The sequence below is a fragment of the Amblyomma mixtum genome, chromosome 6 (genome assembly GCF_055824585.1).
Source record: "Amblyomma mixtum isolate Tamu chromosome 6, ASM5582458v1, whole genome shotgun sequence".
In the NCBI taxonomy this organism is placed as follows: Eukaryota; Metazoa; Arthropoda; class Arachnida; order Ixodida; family Ixodidae; genus Amblyomma; species Amblyomma mixtum.
Window position 1 is genome coordinate 47,353,711 of NC_143017.1, and position 19,977 is coordinate 47,373,687.

Genomic DNA, 19,977 nt, shown 5'->3' on the forward strand with positions numbered 1-19,977 from the left:
GCCCTTAAAGGAGTACAGGCGCCTAATTTTTCGGTGCATATTTTCTTCTTTGTAATGATGCATAAGGCATCGTATACATGGATTACCATGTGGTATCCACCTAGAATCGCTAAATAACTTATAATCGAATTTTTTTCACACGCTGTTTCAGTTTCAACAGCCGAATGGCGGCTGTGACGTCTAAGTGATGTTTGGGTTATGTGAGGAGTGAAAAAAACGCGATATGATCGCTGCTTCCTCATTTTAATTCATTAACACTAAATTCACCCAGACTGATTAGCTGCAATGGCAATGAATGAAGAAGCAGCAGGTATATTAAAATATTACATTACCTATACGCAACTTTGATGGCACTGTGGTTTAAACCGAAACAGCATGAGAGAAAATATGATTATGAATTATTAAATGGTCATAGATCACTTGGTGATTGATGTATATTAATGAATTATGCATTACTGTAAAGAAGAAAACAAGCCACCAAAATTAGGTGTCTACATTTCTTTACGGAATTAACAACAAGGTTGGTATAATGAAGCAACGCAACTTGAAACGTATTTTCAGGATCTATTTTCAGCATCTAGCTGTGGCACTTCATGAATAGTGAAACTTTAGCATCAACAGTGTCGCAACGATCCATGCCATCAAGCTCGGTGTAAGACCCAGCAACCTATTTTATTTTGTTGGTTACTACATGTCAAAAACACGGAAAATAGGCATGCTAAACTTGTCGCAACGACATTCAGAGCTTTCACATGAATATTCTGGCCCATCTATCAGCTCCAAAGTGCACTGCAGCTCGTAAATGCACATGGGGTTTGTGACCATCCCAAACAGGATTTCCTGCTCAAACAGACTTCCGCTGACGAGGTGGGCTGATGACTCAAACAACTGGCTTAACGGCATGATAACTTCAAACCATTTCCTAATTGCCAGCAGACCTGCTTAATTTCCGCCTCTGTCTCAAAGTAGGTGAGCAAGAGTAAGACCACACTATTTGATGCTGTTGCCAAGGGAGAGCACATCTAAAAAACAATGCACTCGATGTTCATACGATAAAGGCCAATGGCACATGAATGGAAGGAACAGATGACACAAACCTTGGCGGCAGTCTTTGGCGGCTCGTTGGTGTCGTCGTCGTTCTCCTCGAGCATTGTGCTCAGCAAATTCTCCAGTTCGCTGCTCACAGCTAACGAGAACAAATACATGTTAGTGGACACTCTGAGAACTATATTTGTTTCACTTTACTCGTGGCTTGTCTTTTTTCACTTTTCACACGCATTATGGTTCAAGCTCTAGCTCTCACTGCTGAAAAAGCCCCGACTAAAACCACAAAAGGTATGGCACAACAATTATCATAGTGTGATAATGTTGTCCGTATGAAAAAGATGGCTATAATTGTTATAGGAAATTGGATATGAAGAGTACACTCTATTGAACTCCTTGTTCAGATAATTTATTTCCTTCATACACTGTATGGAGAACTGCATAGTAGAGCACACGGCACATCACATTTATAATTAGCACATATAACGGCCTTCCTCTGCAGTTTCGAAGCTGTGAAGTCTGTCAAACTGGAATCTGAAGTTTTTGCAAGTATCAATTTTCACTACACAAGCTGCTTGCAAAATATATAGATCAGTTTTTAGCTGATTGTAGGTCATTCATGAAATTCGCGGAAATTCGGCCATTCACAGAAAAAAAAAGGCGGAGATAGATCTAGAGGAGGACCACAGCACGCTCTGGCACTGCCTAAGAGTTCATGCGCTAGTATCCACGTTCCTCATTTTTTCAGTTAATTTTCTTAATTCATATTATCAAGCATTGGCTTTTCGCTCTGAGCATTTAAACACCTTTTTTCAATTTATTTAACTGATTAATTACAGTGATTTCATTAACTCGTCATCGCCTATCAATCATAAATCACTAGAACCACAAATTGCCGTGACGCAATTTCTTTCACGCAGCCACCGATTATTTCCGACCCGCGGTGCCGACTACTAACTACTACGCCGACGGCTTTTCGACCGAACGAGCTGTATACGCTATCGCGGAGTATTTGTTTCCGCGGATGGCATAGGAATGGGGTTCACAAACGTCATTTCCGAGTCTCCTCTCGTTGCTGCCTGAACAGATCACGACCGGGAACAGATGAACAAGTGCATCAAGACGAAGCGACACCTGCGCTCATCCTTGCCAAGCGCTTTCTAAAAACACACGTGTACAGCTAGAAGCAATATCAGTAGGGGACAGTGCAGCACGTGGCTTCCGCGCTTCGCAAAGCGCTGCCACTAACAGACGACGACAATAGGTGGCTCGGAATAGAGTTACTGTAGCTCGGAAAACGCAGCCGGCCATACTTACTTTGCATGCGCCTTTACCACCGATTCGCTGACAGCGCTTCGCGAAGCGCCGAGGCCACGCGCTCCACGTGCTCCCTCTCATATTTCTCCTACCTGTACCACCTTCTACACCGACAGGAAATACAGTGAGAGTCTATACTTACGGCTGAACTTGATCACTTGTGCGGCGAGCAACTTCGACGTGCCGATTGGCCTACCTCTCTTGTCTTTGTCGGGCCACGCTACCTTTACCCAATCGCCCTTCTGGGTGGGACCGCTGAATGTAGGCCAGGTTTTAGAACTGTGTTTGACCACCGGATCATATCCTTGAATTAAATTAACAGGTGTCACTACCAGTGACTCATCTGGAAATCTTAATACTGCGAATTTGTCCATCGTGGGCAGCGCGCCGACAAAACCAAGACAGAACGACTGATCGGAAGACTACCACTGACAAATGGACAGTGTCGATAGGTATAACCAGGCTTAACCTCACTTACCTAACTTAACCCTGCACAAACGGTGGTAGCTTGCGCCACCTAGCTGCCATCATCTCGCTTTAAACAATTTTTTTCACAGTTATCAATTTATTTAGAAACTGTATAATTTTTTACCCGCGCTTAATTTGTTTTTCACGTTAACTTGCCACGTATTTTTTACATGTCAGTGTAGAGAGAGAGACAGACGGTAATACGTTTAGCGGTTTTATGGGATGAGATATTCTGCGGTCGCTGCACGCATGCAGTTTTTTTATCAATTTTTGTCTCATAACGTTTTGCACAAAATATCTCAGCTTTTATTGCAACCGGCTGCCGGGCTGCACAAAAATTCTTAATTTTTTAAGCACTAGCATAAAGGCCATGGAATGTTTTGCAAATGACGTTTTGCAAATGGCGGCCGCCTCGTCGATGCGTTTAATTTGATCACGAATCTGGCAGCCGTTACTGAATCTGCTTTTACCCAAAATAAGTTGTAATCAGCTACGAAAGGGGAAACTTGCCCGCGTCGTTAAGAGAGCGATTGTCCTCGGAACAGTGCGGCTTTTTCGTTGTCGCCAAGAAATCTGTTTGTCAATCAGCTAGCATACTGACTGTTTTCAAAGTCATTTCGCAATACTCGGTCGTCTTAGCTTTCTGCCATTGGAGTGCGGGAGCTAACTTTATACATGAGTCATACGGCTGAACACCATACATGTTCGAAAGCAAAGCTGGGAAAGAATACCTGAAAGCGGAGGCTCAGTGGTTATGGCTGTTGGTCCCGGCCGCGGCGGTGGAGGTACAGGCCCGTGTACTGAGTGACGTGAGTGCACGTTGGTCGAAATTTCCAAACCCCTTCAGTACCGCGCCCCTCATAGTTTCAGTCGCTCTGGACGTTAAACTTCCAAAAACGAAAACCAAAAGGTGCCACGCCTGGGCCCGAAGTGGCTCTTCAACAAAGACAGTAGGGTCATTTCTTTAACCTACACCAGCTACACCAGTGTAGCAAAGCTTTATTGGAGGTATTAGACGTTTGCTACACTGGTGTAGCTGGTGTAGGTTAAAGAAATGGCCCTAGTATTTGACGTGACTGCAGTTCATCGACTCGCAGCAGTTGTGACTGCATGATTATTATGAGCCTGCGACGTAATCATTTCTCAGCCCTTAACCACTGCAGTCAGTGACCGAGGAGAGAGAGTGGTATGGTGGATATGGCAAAAGCTGTAAATTTCTGCTGCACTATATGGCCGCAACGCTAGCGTACACGAATTACAAGCTCCAGCTATGTGGACGCTGCCATGTATATACTGATCTCTGCTTGTGTGAACTAGATCGAGCGTGTACCTTAGTGCTCGCCAAATATAGCTTAGTGCGCACGCCGCTTGGGTGGGCAGTCGTGGGGCGCCAGTAAGGACGATGTATTTCGCTTCATATTTATGTCCCATTGTGTCTGCGCGAGCGGTATTTGGGATCTGTGGATGAGCGTGTTAGTCGCGACCCAGCTCGAAGCGTGTGTAGCAAAAGCTTGCGCTACAGACTCCAGGGCTGGCTTCTCGATCGAAAAAAATAGCCAGCCGCTAAACGGAAGTTTAATATGAATGCAAGGTTGCGGAGCGCGAGCACGAGGCGTTTTTCAACCTGTACACACTGCACCCCACAAGTGTATTAATTTGAGATTGCCGTTGAGCAAGTGGCTGCAATTTCTTTCGAGCAAGCCGGCCCAGGAATCCTGTGTTCAATTCCCATCTCTGCCCGTTTCACTACACCGGCGGCGCTCGTGTAATCACCCGACTAGCGATGGCAATTAAAATAGCTGAACTAGTGTCGCCATAAGCATAGAGACCAAACTCGCGACGTGTAAATATTCCATACATCTGTTATTGTTGCTTTTTTGCGAGCGGCGCGCTTGCGCAGCTGACACGCTTGACATCTCGCGTCCTTTCTCAAGAGCAGAGCAATGACAGCCACCAGATGACAGGCCTAGGGCTATTTGCTGTCACGGCCCTGTCTATAAGCTACAGCGTAAACAATTATTTGGTTAGAGTTGCTCAGTGATGTGCAATGTCGAACTACTTATAATTAGTGCAGGATATGCAGGTTTTCTCGCTCGGGTTTAAGCAACGCGGCCAGCTCTTTGATACTGCCGCACATTCGTAGATGACAGCGTACGTCTAAATCGAGGCAGCTGTCTAAACCGATCGCTGTCTTTACTCCACAATTACTTTGGCCATATCTGCATGGCATGCAGAGAGTAGTGGAAATGTCCGGTTTTACAGAGGCAATGCAGGCACTTCTTCATGCTCTTTTTGGTTTCTTGGTTTATCATTAACGTCCCAAAGCGACTCAGGCTATGCGGGACGCCACAGTGAAGGACTCCGGAATTTCGACCACCTGGGGTTCTTTAACGTGCACTGACATCGCACACAACACGGGCCTCTAGAATTTCGCCTCCATGGAAATTCAGCCGCCGCTGCCAAGATCGTCTTTCGGGCCAGCAGCCAAGCGCCGTAACCACTGAGCCACCGCGGCGGGGTTTCATGCTCTTTTATTATTATTATAATTTTAGGAGAACAAATGGCACACCGGAACCGCGCCGTAAGAGAAGGGATAAAGGAGGTATTGAAATAAAGGAAGAGGTGACGTAGGGGAGGTTTCCGGAATTATTTCGATCACCTGGCGATCTTTACATTGCATAGCACCCGGGCGCCTTTTGCGTTTCTCCTCCATCGAAACGCTGCCGCCGCGGTGGGTTCGAACCTGGCTACTCCGGCTCAGTAGCTAAGCGCCCTAACCACTGAGCTGCCGCGGTATTAGTGTTCGGATTTTGACCCCGATAAGGAAAACAAAATACAAACAAACTTATTCCCAACTTATAAAATCAGATACGAAAGGACGGCCATGGAGGAAGGAAATGTCAGTGCACATGTATCCGCGTCGTCAATCTATTATTGGCAACATTGCACCGATGATTGCGTACGTTCTTCTGCTTCTGCTGCACATTCAGGCAGGCAGGGCGGTTTCTGTGCACCTTTTAACAACACCTGCGTTGTGCTTTTTACTAAGCTGTACCAAGAGGGAGGGTCTGTGCCAAGAGGGAGGCAGACGCGCGCCATGCCAGCAAGGTACAAACGCCACCTTGAGCAGGATGTGCCCGTGCACAGAAAAACAGAAAATCGACGGCTGAGGATGCGCATGTCGGAGGCCGAGGGCTCTGTCGCCTCTTCGGACGGTGGAAGTGGAACGTCTGACGTCGCCGGTACCCCGCAGTGTGGGGCGATCTCAGAAGACGACAGTTTTGACCCCTCTACAGTACAAGTCGGAGAGCTAAATACGGGTTTCTTGCTGTAATGCAATGAAAATACGTGTTGCTCGAATCGAGTTACGAACGCGCGCCCCCAGCAGTGTTTTGTTGGAGCGTGCGCTTGTACTAGGGCGACGCTTGTCAAAGCTGATGAAGTGTGTAGTACACTTGGCTTGCGGCCACCGTGCTTGCGGCGTAGAGCTACAGAAAGGGCTGTAAGACTTCTAAAACGCGTTGTTTGCCGCATCCTTTCTGGGCTTTCTTTTTTCAAGCGCTAGCTAGCTGTCTGTGCCTGGTTCGCCGGGTTTAGCGTAGTCGCCGTCGTCTGTTGTCCCGTGCGGCGCGCGCAGTCAGAGCAGTTCTTAAGGTGGGGAGACGCGAGCCGGGGTGGGGGGCAAGAAAAGAAATAGACGCAAGGTCTGCTGAATAGCTTTCATTGTTTTGAGACGCTAAGGTCGGAATTTTGTCAAAGCTGGGTTGGCCAGTTGAACAGAAGAAAGTTGGTGCTGTTATTTCACTGCGTTTGAAAGCAACGAAATGAAAGCCGAGTCTAGTCCTCTAGGGCCGGCAGATGCTCTTCAGAGAGTGTCTCATTTGCTCGAGAGTGCGTGAAAATGAATGATAGAGCCACACTCTCGTGCCTGCAGTGGAAATACAACCATCACGCATAAAAGTAAAAAAAAGTGAAGTTAGTTATTTGGAATATTTATTCAGTGTGAAGATTTTCTACCTTGATTACATCATTTTGTATGCTGTCGATGAACAATTTCGCCACTGCCATGCAACTGCTTACCTGGAGCCTTTAACATGCGGAACCCAGTCAGATGATTGCATGACCATATATAGCTATCCATACAATGCTCCCTATAGATCGAAACGGGCAAGGATGGGAACTGACCTCAGGTACTCCAGTTCCATTGCACAAGCAAATGATTCCTCCAAAAGTGGTGTGGGGCCGATGCTCCGCTTGGGGTTAGCTGCTGTTCTCCTGGGCATGCCACAGGTTTTATGCAAGAAGAACGAAAAAGGCTCTGTGTAAACTGTGGTAAAGCGGCAATACTTGTAATTATACTTTAGCCCAAAATGGTAGAAGTTTGCATGCTTGCAGTGTAACGATAACCACATTATGAAAGCAAATATGGTAATGTGGCCTGGAATGAAAGTAGCCACAGCAACACCCATCCTCTATACAAATCAATTTGATAGACCCCTTAATTCACCCTGCACTGAGCCCACTATGGATTCACAACATCAAGTGCTCTATTAGGCTGGGCTTGCAATGCGGCTCAGCAGTGAGTGCTGGCTTTAAATCTCCGGACAGAACAGCACCATTAAGTTGATTTTATATAATGGATACCTATAACACGTCATTCATGCATTGTGCGCGTGTGTCCAAATATTAAGCATCTCTTGCTTGTAACCACTACGAAATCCAGTGGTTTCTCGCAGGTGTTGGAGCAAAACTCATCACAGTAGTGAAATAGTGAATCCCAAGCTATTGCGATGCTCGAAGGGTTTTGCACTGGTTTCATTCACCCTCACTGGACAATCAGCTGGTGGGATTTTCTGTCAGCCAGTATTTGGGAAAAAGAGTTAAAGAGTTCTACGGTTTCCAGGTCTTGAACCCAGGACAGCTAGCATACTCATTGGGCTGGTGTCTTATTCGTTGCGCCAGCCACAGAGCATGCTCAGTGTCCTTTAAAAATTCGAGAACTCATCCACTTGCTGTGAGCAAAGGCAAAGTGTAGTTTACATAGTACGTGGCAAAAAGAATGTCGTGTGATTACCATACGAAGAGATATGCCTGCAACTGCCTATGATCTGCCTGAGAATGTGCTGAGGTGGTCCTGCACAGCAGTTGAGAATGACACAGATTCTGGGTCAGGTGATAGACTGGTAGAACTTTCTTTTCACTCCTTGATTATCAGAACTTACTGTGTGTTTGTCAAGAGTCAGCAGACATTATGGTCTAATTTCTGCTCTGTTTCTTGACAGGATACCCAGAGTGCTGATGAGGAAATGCTCTTGGAAGAGCACCAGGATTCATACCAGGTATGAAAGCAAAAGGTTTTGGCGGAGAGTGTTCAAAGCACGAAGCTGTCAAAGTACAAATTACAGGTCTACTTCAGTTGCCTCTACTTCAAGGAGCTTCATACTTGCACAGTGTTGAGTTGCTCAAATCATACAACCTGGTATCTATTCGAAGCATGGCTTGAGATAAGGCAGCACTTCAATAGCCTAGTTTTCACATGACATTTCTCATTCCTGTCTTTAGTTGGTGCACATTATTTAGTGGTTAAAATATCTTCCTTTTCTTTCATTTCTCTGCAAAGAACCTTGTTGTTGTAGTTGTTAGCCACTGCTGAAAAAGTATTGAGCTGATAACCCTATCTTTCTCACACTAGGCTGAAGCAGGATGTTCCTTGCCACTAGGCACAGATGTGAACGATGATTCTCTTCTGGATGAGCTGGCGGCTACACAGGTAAAAATAAATCTTTCACTTTTTCTTGACTAGAGGGATTTTGAATCCTTAGAACATCTTTACAGAAGCTTTCTGCCAGTATTTGTGCTTCTTTTATGTAATTCCTATCGGGCCACAACAAAAAGAGAACATTGCGGTTTAATGTTAGAAAATTTCTAGCAGCGAGCGATGTAGAAAACATGCAAGGTTCAAATCCTTCATTTCGTGCACTGGAGGCTGACATTGTCCCGGAGCCACCTTGGCCTCTGCAGTAAATTGGAATTGGTTGCTGAGCTGCTGCTAAAACAAGGAAAGAGCTCGATCAAGGGGGAAAAGGAGCACCTTTAGAGGAGACGGAATTTAATCTCGCCAAGTTACTTAGTTTCAGTGACACACACTCCACTGCAATCAGGTCTGTTTGTCACGCTCACTGGATATCGTATGGTAAAGTAGTCATGAGTACAAGTATGCTAAATAACTACAAACCTGTTAGTTTCCTTCTGTCTAGCTTTATCGATAATGCTGAAACTGCAGTTTTAAAGCCACTGATCACTAAAGTTGAAAGCAGTGGAAACATCTACGGAAAAGTCAACGGTTCTTTAAATATTCTTCAGTCATCTTTTGCTTTCATGTCCTGTTATCCCCAAGCTGTATCACAAAAGAGCACTTGAAGCCCTGGTCACAGTGATGAGTAGACAGTGACATGGCCCTAACGTGCACCTCGCCGAAGCTTTATTAATTTTATTTCAGCTAGAGTGCCAATGTCGTGCTACTTCGAGAGAGGTTCTGTGAGCAGTGATGCCCACATTAATTATGCAAAAAGCGGTTTCAGTGATTTAGAGAGTTATGTTGTCAGCGTTGCTTTAGAAGGAATATGGATAAACATAAAGGGCTTCAACAAGATGCATGTCGAGTCTATGTCACCTTCTGTGAGTCAGAGTGGGTAGAGCCTGAACTGCTCTTTTCTGATCTGATTTCGGAGTTAGGTAACATGAAAGCAAACAATTACTGAAAAATATGAAAAAAATGTCTTTAAGAACTCAGAGCTGTACATGTGGAGACCTTAGCCATCAGGAGGAGCCACATGCGGCTCAGAGAGAAGTGAAGGTATGGCCACAGCCAGCAGTGCTACTGGCAGCGCCACATAATTTTGCCATGACAATAGCACGCAATAATTATGGCCGCTGCTGTACTCATTTACTCCCATCGGCCATAAGACGTGACGGCAGGAGACTAAAGTGGTCATAAAAGGCATAAAAGAGAAGTGTTTACCCAATGGCAATGCAATCGCTTAAAAGGTCATTTTCCATTGCACATTTTCTTCTCTAAATGTCAAATTTGTTTGAAAAAAAGTAATGTGTGCTAGGTCTTCAGTCGTAAAGAGTCTCAGTTAATGTGTGCTAGGTCTTCAGTCGTGAAGAGTCTCAGTTCTTAACTCCAACAACGCTAAGACTACTAAAAAGGAGTAAGCTCTTCAGGGCCTGAAGTCATTCTTGACACCGACACTAGGGGATACTTTGGGGCTTGGTCGTTAAGGCGCTGTGTAGCGAACCTGCCCAGCCAGCATTGAGCCAATGGCGTCCCCTGTTTTCCTCTCATTGATTCCCAATAAATGGCAGAACTCTACATATACGACCCAGGGTAGATGTTTTTATCAATTTCGAATATAGTGATTCCTTGTACAACTGTACTTGCTATATAACTGCAAAGTTGAGAATTTATAAGATAATTAAACCAATTTTAGTCAACTAGCAAATGACATGGACAGCTATCCTTCCATTGAACGTATGCCAAATCTCATAAACAGATAATGAAAATTGCATGCATGTAAGGGTCACCCTGTTCTCTTAAAAAAGTTTTAAAAACTGTGTACCGTATGAACTCTTCTAAGGGCCACGTACTGTTTTAAAATTTTGGGTGTGGATTTTCAAGATGCAGCCCATATCGTAATTAAAAAAAAATATAGCCATGTTTTTTTCTCCGTTGTCTAGTCAGAAACAGGAGGCACGGCCTACCACACCCATCCCTATTGATCCGTGAAACTCGCATTCTTCGCCGAATACAGTTCAATCTCCTACATACACCAGCCAAACTCTACCTATACCGGTAGACTTCCACACCTCAGTGCCCAAACTGTCCACACACATATGCAGACATAGAACACTGCCTTACACAGTGTCACGCAGCCTTCCAGTTCCCCGCCTATCCTTTCCCCCCACCCCCACCGTGGCCCATCTGGCTCGCCTCCCTGGATCTGAGACTGCAACGTGCCCTCGTCGCCTTGGCCCAGGATGTACTGAACGCCAAACGTAAAGGCTGTTAATAAAAAGTGTCACACCATACACGGGTGCGGCCCTTGCACGAGGTTATATGGTATATGCCTGACACTCACCCTAGGATTTTATCTTTTTTGTCCACTCTTCTACTCCTACTGGGTTTTATGGAGCTCCCATGCATTATTTAAAAATTTACAACTGTCGTTTGATAATTTTAAGCAGCGTGCTATGCTGTTAGTGCAGCACATGCGAGATGAGTTAATGTGGAAACTTTTGTTGCTATTCCTGGCAGCAGCAACAAAAGTACCGTCCATGAAGGCAGCATTCTACGCTTCCTCAGTAATTATGAAGAGAAAAGATGGGCTAAGCTACTATTGAGTGAGTGAAAAGGTGCCTGTTGGACTCATGACATTTTTTTCACCAAAGCAGGAAGAGGTACCAGTACCTTCAGCTGTGTCAAGTGATCCGGACAGCTCAGCTCCTGAAGAGGGGGGAGGTTCTGGGGTAAGCGTGTTCAGTTTCTGAAACTCTGGAATGCTTAGGTTTCATGTAGAGTACACTTGCAAGGTCACAACTTTCAGCGAAATGATAATGTGGCTAAGGATTGAGCACATTATGAACGAAAATGGTAGTAGGTTTTCTAGCTTAGTGTAGTATAGACCAGATTTTTGAGCCTCTCCTGGGCGCGGCCATTTTGCACCGACTGGCGCGCCGCGGTGCGGGCGTTTCTTTGGGGACTGCGGGGCTGCGGCAGTTCCGCGGCCGCGCCTGCATATAGCCGCGCTTCGGGCGCTAAAAACACATTGTCGAGCATACTTCCGCTGCGTGGCTGTGTTTCAGGAAGTATTTACGTTATCAAAGCGATAACATTGACGCGTTTTAATGACATTTAGTTTGACATTCAGGTTAATTGCGCCGGCGCTTAGAACGCGCTCGTGCTTATATCGAATTCCGTCTTGGTGCTCCACCGCAAAGAAACTTTTTATTCAATATCAAGAATTAGGTGTGCGGCTAGTATGCAGTTCCAATTCCCATGCACTCTTATTCCTTCCTGCCGGCCATAAAGCCCCCCCCCCCCCCCCCCCCCCCACTTCCACAAACGGCTTTCTTGTCGCCGCGCCAGTTTATCAACAAATTACCGCTGTGAGCTCAACTGAGTCGCAGCGCCAACAGAAAACAAATTTTGTCATGGTTTATGCCACCTTGTGCATAAAAACGTACTTTCGCTTAATTTATAAAAGCTTGAATAGATATGAGCAGCTAATCCAGCTTTCAACAATTCTGAGGTCCGAAGTCGCGTTATGTTATTCAGGAGCTCTCGCCGCGTGTGAGAGCGTTGCGTAGGCGTTTGGCTAAGTGTGGAAAATGTAATGAAATCGCGCATATTTTCCTTTGAATAATGTAGATACCGCACCGCTGCGGTGGCTCAGTGGTTACGGCTCTCTGCTCTGGCCCAAAAGACGCGGGTTCGATCCCGGCCGCGGCGGCCGAATTTCGAAGGAGGCGAAATTCTAGAGGCCCGTGTACTGTGCGATGTCAGTGCACGTTAAAGAACCCCAGGTGGTCGAAATTTCCGGAGCCCTTCACTACGGCGTCCCTCATAGCCTGAGTCGCTTTGGAACGTAAAACCTTAATAAACCAAACCAAGCTAAGGTAGATACCAACAGCAGAAAGATACTATAGATAAACCTTTACTCCCAGATACCTCTAACATGTGTGCGGAAAAAGCAGCTGGATTCGGTAGCGGTCGTGCTTACAATCCTGTGCATGAAATGTGTTTAATGGGAACAAGAGCAAGCTCAGCGCAAGGATGCCGAACACGTGCTAGTGATCGAAAACACGCGCTCCGTCGGGACAACCTTCAGTCTGCAGCTCGCTTATCCAGTTACTATTCCACTGAGTCAAATCAATAGATCTATATTCTGATGCATAAAATTATCATAGATGATATCGCACATAAAAGGCGACAACAAACGACACGACAGCGCAGAAATCTGCTTCGAAGTGCCGGTTTCCAGTCGGTACACTACCTGGTCGACTACCCTCGGATGTCACGTTAACGAGTAACTGCGCACAAGATAACCGCAGCACTGTCTGGAAGAGGGCAAATGTGAATAGTGACGCACAGCACACACCCTCATACGTTAGCTGATGGAGCACAAAACGGCAGAAGCGAACACGTAAACATGCGTTCTATGCGCGGCGCCGGCGCGACCCGCAGTCCCTCGGGCCGCGCGCGCCGACAGATGGCGACTGGCGTAGAGAGTAGGCGCGCGTCCGCAGCCTGCGTGCGAGGGTAAAAAAATCTGGTCTATAGTATAATACAATTAATAGAGTGGTACTTTCACTTCATAAAACTTTACATGAAATGAAACTGTAAAACTTTTGGTGTCAAATAGCCTTTCTGTCTTATGTGTCCACTAAATGATTACCTTCATGTTGATCCTTGTTCTTAAGTGTGTTTGTGCAATCACTAACAATTCTGACACTAACGTTGCTTGGTCTGATAGTATTACAGTTCCACTCTGTATGGCACAGTGCAGGTAAAACTGAATTTTAACAAATGTAAACCAGTGAGAATTCCCTGTAGAAGCACCCTGTGGTTATTACACTTGTAAAAAAGGTGCACCTGCCGACGTTTTGATTCCAATAGATTTTTATACTGTACGCTCATGTGCAAGTGTGCTGTAGGGAAACTCAGCAGGGACAAATATTTTTCCCCCAACTGATATTTGTGCAATGTCTTAATTTTAGTGCACAAGCGTTAGTACCCCCATGCCAGAAAAAAATTGTTCGTCCTGTGTTAACGGCGTCAAAAGTTTGAAGCCTCTGCCAGCATGGGTCACAGGTGGAATAGTGTGACCCATGTAGGTGGAGGGGGCCAGGTTGACAACCTCTGCCCTTGGCAGATTGCCTGTTTCAACCTGGGTCATACAAACGACCCAGGTTGAGATGTGCATGCAGCTGACGCATCTGTGCCCCATGAATTTCATTGTTTGTCTTCGAATTTTTTTTTTAGGTCTCTGACAACTACAGAGCGGAAGAAGGTGCTCTCCCATTCGCAGGTGAAAGGACACAAGTTGCGGCCCTTGTCCTTTCCTATGTGATGCGCCTCAAAATAAGTGACCAGGGCATCACAGACCTGCTGGACATGCTGAATATTATCAGCCCGGGGAAAGCCCCAAAATCCAAGTATTTTTTGCTCAAGGCTTTGGGTGCACACATCCCTGGTGCTGAGAAGCACTTCTGTTGCCTTGATTGTACAGGTTACTTGGGGAGGTTGACTTCTCAGACTCGGGTTCACTGCGAAAACTGTGAGCGGGATACTGATATGGCCTCTTGCCCTTTCTTTCTTGTGATGCCTTTGAAAGAGCAAATTGAAAAGGTCCTTGCGCAGCAGAAGTGTCTTCCACAAGTTAAAAGAGGAGGTGTAATCAGAGATGTAGTGGATGGCATTGAACATGCCAGGCTGTCGGCTGATTTTTCAAATAATGATATTTCGCTGCTCTGGAACACTGATGGAATAAGAGTGTTTGAAAAATCAGCTTTCGACATCTGGCCCGTTCATTGTGAAATCCTGCAACTGGACCCCACTGTGCGAAAGCAAAATATGCTTATGCCTGCCTTGTGGTTTGGTTTCTCAAAACCAAACATGACAACCCTCCTTACACCCTTTGCAAAGGAGCTACAAGAGCTTTCAGCAGGGTTTTCTTTCCTAAAGCATGGGGAACAAGTTAGAGTTAGAGTTTTTGCAGTTGCATGTTCGGTGGATGCTGTTGCTCGGTCAGCAGTGCGAAACTGTAAACAGTTTAACGATTTTTATGGGTGTGGCTGGTGTTACCATCCCGGGGGTTCTTCATATGAATATATAGATCCTGCTCCAAAGCGCAGGAGTGCTGTGCAGCATCTTGAAGAGGCCAAGAAGGGCACGCTTTCACAGCCTGTTAACGGAGTTAAAGGGCCTTGCCTTGCCATGACTCTTCCTCGGTTTGATGTAGTCGATGGCTTCATCCCAGACTATCAGCACTGCGCATGCCTTGGTGTCATGCGACAGCTGCTTAAACTCTGGCTGGAGAGTGAATACCATGACTGCCCTTGGTACATCGGAACCAAAGTGTCTCAGTTAAATAGCCTGTTGTTGGCTATCTCACCTCCAACAGAGATTACCCGCACCCCAAGGAAGCCTGTTGGAAGGCTTCAGAGATGCGGGCCTTTCTGCTTTTTTATGGGTACACTGTACTAAAGCCAGTTCTGCCCAACCAGTTTTTTAAGCACTTTTTGCTTCTTTCTTACAGCATGCATTTGCTACTTAAGGCACAGATCACTGAGCAAAACCTTTGTGAAGCAAGGGTTATGCTTGAAAAGTTTGTTTTGCAAATGGGCACTTTGTATGGCAAGGAAAACATGTCGTACAATGTTCACCAGCTGCTCCACTTGACAGATTCTGTGGAAGCTTGCGGTCCTCTCTGGGCAACATCCTGCTTTCCCTTTAAAGGACGGAACGCTGTTCTTTTAAATTACTTCTCTGGGACTCAGTGCGTTGCCGAGCAGATTATGCGTACTTTCATTTGGTTGCAGCACCTTGCTTTGTGGGCAGACAAAATTGCTATGCCGGAAGCAAAGGCATTTTTTGAAAGGATGGTCGGCCGGCAGACCATGGGTAGGACTGGAGTGGCACTCCTCGGGGGTGTAGTTGTTTATCAGCGACAGAGTGGCTCGGGTGGTAGCACCAGGCTAGAGGTAGCTCTGGAAAACCACTTGGGAGTTATCCCCACAAAAATAACTTATTACCACAGGTTTCACCACAATGGAATTCTCTGGCATTCTGAAGAATATAAAATGCCCAAGAGAGTCAACTGTGTTGCACAGCTGCAAGATGGTTCCGTTGGAATCATACAAGCTCTTGCTGTGTTTGAAGGGAACCCGTCTCACCTGCTGCCCCATTATTTGGTGCTTGTAGAAAAGCTTGAGCTGGTGCGAAGCGCTCCATTTAGGGACAGCCAGCTTGGAATTTCATTTTCAGCACTCCGAGAGGGAACGCGAGAAGGTGCCATTGTAGCGTGTAGCCCTGATGCTCTCATAAGAAAGTGTGTGGCCCTGGAGTGCACCTCTAGAAGTTTCCTTGTTGTGCCCCTTCCCAACCAAGTTGAACGGGACTAAAGCCAAAAACCATCTCTGTACTGTGCGATGCTGTGGTTGCTAGCACTGATTGCCTTGATGGTTATCACAGTGGCTACCACATCGCGCTGTGCAGTGGCGTTTTTTTACTCGCATGTGTTTCCCGCTTTATCCCCTAAAAAATTTGAAAATTGGTTTTTGAGGAAAGGAAATGGTGCATTAATTTTCTCACATATCTGGGTGTTTTGTAAGGGAAAGGACATAGGTGAGAGTGTAAACAGCAAGAGAGAAAGAGGTGCCGTAATGGAGGGCTCCAGAATAATGTCGACTGCCTGGGGATCTTTAACATGCACTGACATCGCACAGCACACCGGCGCCTTTTGAGGTTCGTCTCACGCGGCCTCCGTGGCCAGGTTCGAGCCCAGGAACTCTGACTCAGTAGCTGAGCGCCCTAACCACTGAGCCACCGCAGCAAGTATCACGTTAATGGCACGTTATTTTTTTTGGCAGTACACTTCCTATACAATTTTTAAAAATTCTTTCGAATTGGAACGGTCATGCAAACACACTCATTTATCAACCTGTATAAAGCACCAAAAAAAAACAAGTGGTATCACAAACAATAAGCTGAAATGTGGCCCCACATGGTCAGCACTTAGCTCATGTGTTCGTTCCTCATTGCTCGGCCACAGAACAGACATGTGCATCCCAATATTCGTGTTAATGGCTGCGTTTTTATTTTGTGTGCCGTAAAACTAATGCTAGCGCATTGCAGTTGCATGACTCTCGTTGTTTGCCCTTAGTTTTTTTTTCTGCTGTTCAAGTGTGCTTTCTGATGTCAGTAAAACACTCATGGCTCGCAAGGCAGTCTTGCCTTGTTAATGTCTTTCCATTAAAATGGAGATCTCGACTAAAGGGCAGTTTTTTCAGATACTGATCTTTCCAAAATAGAGGCGCTTGTCAATCTGGCAACTGGGATTTTGGACTAGAGATGCATGCAATAGGAACCATTGCACCAAATCAGCATTTTTTTGCGCTATTAGAGACAGGTTCAGTCAACTCCGGTTCTATTTGCAAGCAGACCCACACATGCCGACCAGAGAGAGAAAATATGAGATAATGATCCTGAAGTGGCGCTTTTTTCGTAAAAATGTCCATTTCTGAACATCGCTTTTTGAGGCAATAGGCAGAGGAAAAAAGTTTCATACTTCCCATCTTTCTGTGTAACTTCGGTCTTGGAGTCACCTCCATTGCTGTACATGCCGACATTCAAAGGAAGCCTCATCAGTTCTTTTTTTACATGAATAGGCAATATGCCTTGCTTTTTCAATGATTCACTGTTATGGACAACTCATATTATCAATTATTTTTGCTGAGAACAGGGCTGTGCATACTAAACAGCCATGGCAGTATATTTATCTAGCAGAAGTTGATATATGTTCATAATATCACATACACATAATTTGTACGGATATCCTTCTGTCGTGTATGCACAACTGTGGGCATACTCGAGCATGGCAAAGATTTAAAGATAGTGGCTGAGGGTGATAAGACATTACAGATAGATGATGTATGGTTTATGAGGTTTAATGCCCCAAAGTGACTCTGGCTATGAGGGACGCTGTAGTGCAGGGCTCAGGATAATTTCAACCACCTGGAGGCTTAACGTGCATTGATATCGCACAGCTTACGGGCCTCGGTGCCTCTATCAAACTGCGACTGCCACGACCGGGATCGAACCCGCGTCTTTCGGGTCAGCAGCCGAACACCATAACCACTGAGCCACCACGGCTGCCATTACAGATAGACAACGCAGAGAGCCAAAGCTTTTGCTCCAAGCTATGAAACTGAGACGTTTGGTTCAAATCGCTCCTGCTGGATTTTAACATGCTGGGTATTGCTTGGTTTGACGGGTTTAACGTCGCAAAGCGACTCGGGCTATGAGGGACACCTTAGTGGATGGCTTCGGATTTTCAACCACCTGGGGTTCTTAAGCGTGCACTGACACTGCACAGTACACGGGCGGATATTGTACCAGTGTGTGGTCATGTGTAGTCGACTCCAAGTAATTCGAAGTCGCTGAATGGGCAAGTTTCAGTTAATTACAAGTGAATAGGAGGTTCTGACAAGTTTGCATGTGATACTGCGATGAAATGCTTCTGCTGACAACAAATCACAGCAGAGTGCCATTAATGTGAGGTGGCTTGTACTCTGGCGGAACGGTTTTTTCATGAAGACAACGTGCCTGAAGTGCTGGTGTGCATGCATAGTTAACAAACTTTGCTTTTGTGTCTGTATGTTAAGCAAATGCAGACTGAGGTAATAGCTAATTTCTTTTTGTGAGAAACTCCTCCCAAGCCTGTTGCGCAACCAATAAACATGCTGTTTCAACGCTTGCCATTTTATTTGAGGTTCATTTCATTAGAAATTTTTAGACGTCCCCACGGACCTTATATTACCAAAGGTCCGCGTAATCGTTGCAAAACCCATAGTATTAATAGTAATAATAACTGGTTATCAGGAAAGGAAATGGCTCAGTAACTGTCTTACTTAGTGGATACCTCTATCACGTTGTGGGAGAAGGAATAAAGGAGGGAGAGAAAGGTGCCATAGTGGAGGGCTCCGGAATAATTTCGACCACCTGGGGATCTCTAACCGCAAAATGCATAGTAGTGAAGACCGAGATTAGCAATCATACTGCACTGGTTTGTCCCCCACCCCCATTTAGTGGCGACACCAGCTATCATCTTAAGGCAGGCTGGTTCCCTGTAGTTCCTTGCCTGACCACCTGGGGTTCTTTAACGTGCACTGACATCGCACAGCACACGGGCCTCTAGAATTTCGCCTCCATTGAAATTTGGCCGCCGCGGTCGGGTTCCAACCCGCGTATTTCAGGTCAGCAGCCGAGCACCATAACCACCTAGTCACTTTGGTAGCTTGTCGATTTGTTTCTTTTGCTAATGCATATTTCTTTGCATTTTAATTGAATGCTGTTTGTAGACTGGTTACGGGATGCCCAACATATATGTTGTGCCTTCTAGAAATGTTGCGTAACTGTGTTCACTCTTACAGTGTGGGCCTCAGTGAGTGGAAATTTTGTTTCAAGCACTACAGCTGGACCCTCAAACTCAGTATTCCGATAATGGGACTATCTCGTTCCTCTCAAATTTAAAGAAAAATGACCTCCAACCTCACCAAAGCGTAATTTTTACTGAAAACCTGGTTACCATTGAAATAAAATGAAGGCCCAGAAATATGGTTCTACGGGTCACTTTGGGTTTTCAGGGAGGTGCACCTGATGGTTTTTGTGCCAGCAGCTTTTCAGCATTCGCCAAAGACATCCCAAGGAAGAATAAAACTGTCAAATTCAGTTCACTGTTATTCGACGGGAAGCCGAGTCAAGCTCCTCTTGTATTCCTGTACATGATGGTATTAGACTTGTTTATAACGACTTGCAGTGATATGATGTGCTCTATTTCAATTTGATGGATTGTTGTACACTTTGTTTATGCACAGAGAAATGGCGTGCTCATGGGTAGCACTTATTGACTTGGTGTTTTTTGATATTTATCAGACTATCTTGAGATTTGTATGATATATATGTGCTAAAGAATTTTACTTTTAAGCAAATACTTGTTTGCTACTCTATGCGGTACATGTTCTTACAAATTTTTTACTGGAAGAATTGCATGTGCACAAATTTGAGCTCCCCTTGTATTTACATACACGATGCCACTAGATTTGATTTTAATGACTTTCAGCGTTATTATGTGCTGTGTTTTGATTTGTGGATTGTTTTAGCTTGTTTCCTTCCTGCACACCAAAGTCGCGTGGTCTTGAAAGTGTGTTAGTCATGGGTAATGCTTATTGAACATTATGTAATGTTTATGCTAAATAATTTAACTTTTAAGCAAATATACTTGTTTACTGCTCTCATTAGTGCGCGCTCTTGGAATGGAAGATTTGCTACAAAGGAAGCTGAATGGTTTGGCAGCCAGTATCTTT

At 45.4% G+C, this 19,977-nt stretch overlaps 1 protein-coding gene across 1 annotated transcript; it reads left to right on the forward strand.

Annotated features, from left to right (window-relative positions):
• Window positions 1-5,926: 5,926 nt before the first annotated feature.
• On the forward strand, window positions 5,927-15,097 carry LOC149339000 (uncharacterized). The gene is made up of 5 exons (XM_089550846.1): window positions 5,927-6,124; window positions 8,112-8,168; window positions 8,522-8,599; window positions 11,284-11,358; window positions 13,874-15,097. Exons 1-5 carry the CDS (start codon window positions 5,927-5,929, stop codon window positions 15,095-15,097), a joined length of 1,632 nt encoding a protein of 543 aa, XP_089406972.1.
• Window positions 15,098-19,977: the final 4,880 nt, after the last annotated feature.

Excerpts from the sequence above, each read along its gene's own strand:
- LOC149339000 (XM_089550846.1), top strand. The coding sequence starts at position 5,927 with ATGCCAGCAAGGTACAAACGCCACCTTGAGCAGGATGTGCCCGTGCAC. Across the intron at positions 6,125-8,111 it reads ACAGTTTTGACCCCTCTACA|GATACCCAGAGTGCTGATGA; the intron begins GTACAAGTCGGA and ends GTTTCTTGACAG. Across the intron at positions 8,169-8,521 it reads AGCACCAGGATTCATACCAG|GCTGAAGCAGGATGTTCCTT; the intron begins GTATGAAAGCAA and ends TTCTCACACTAG.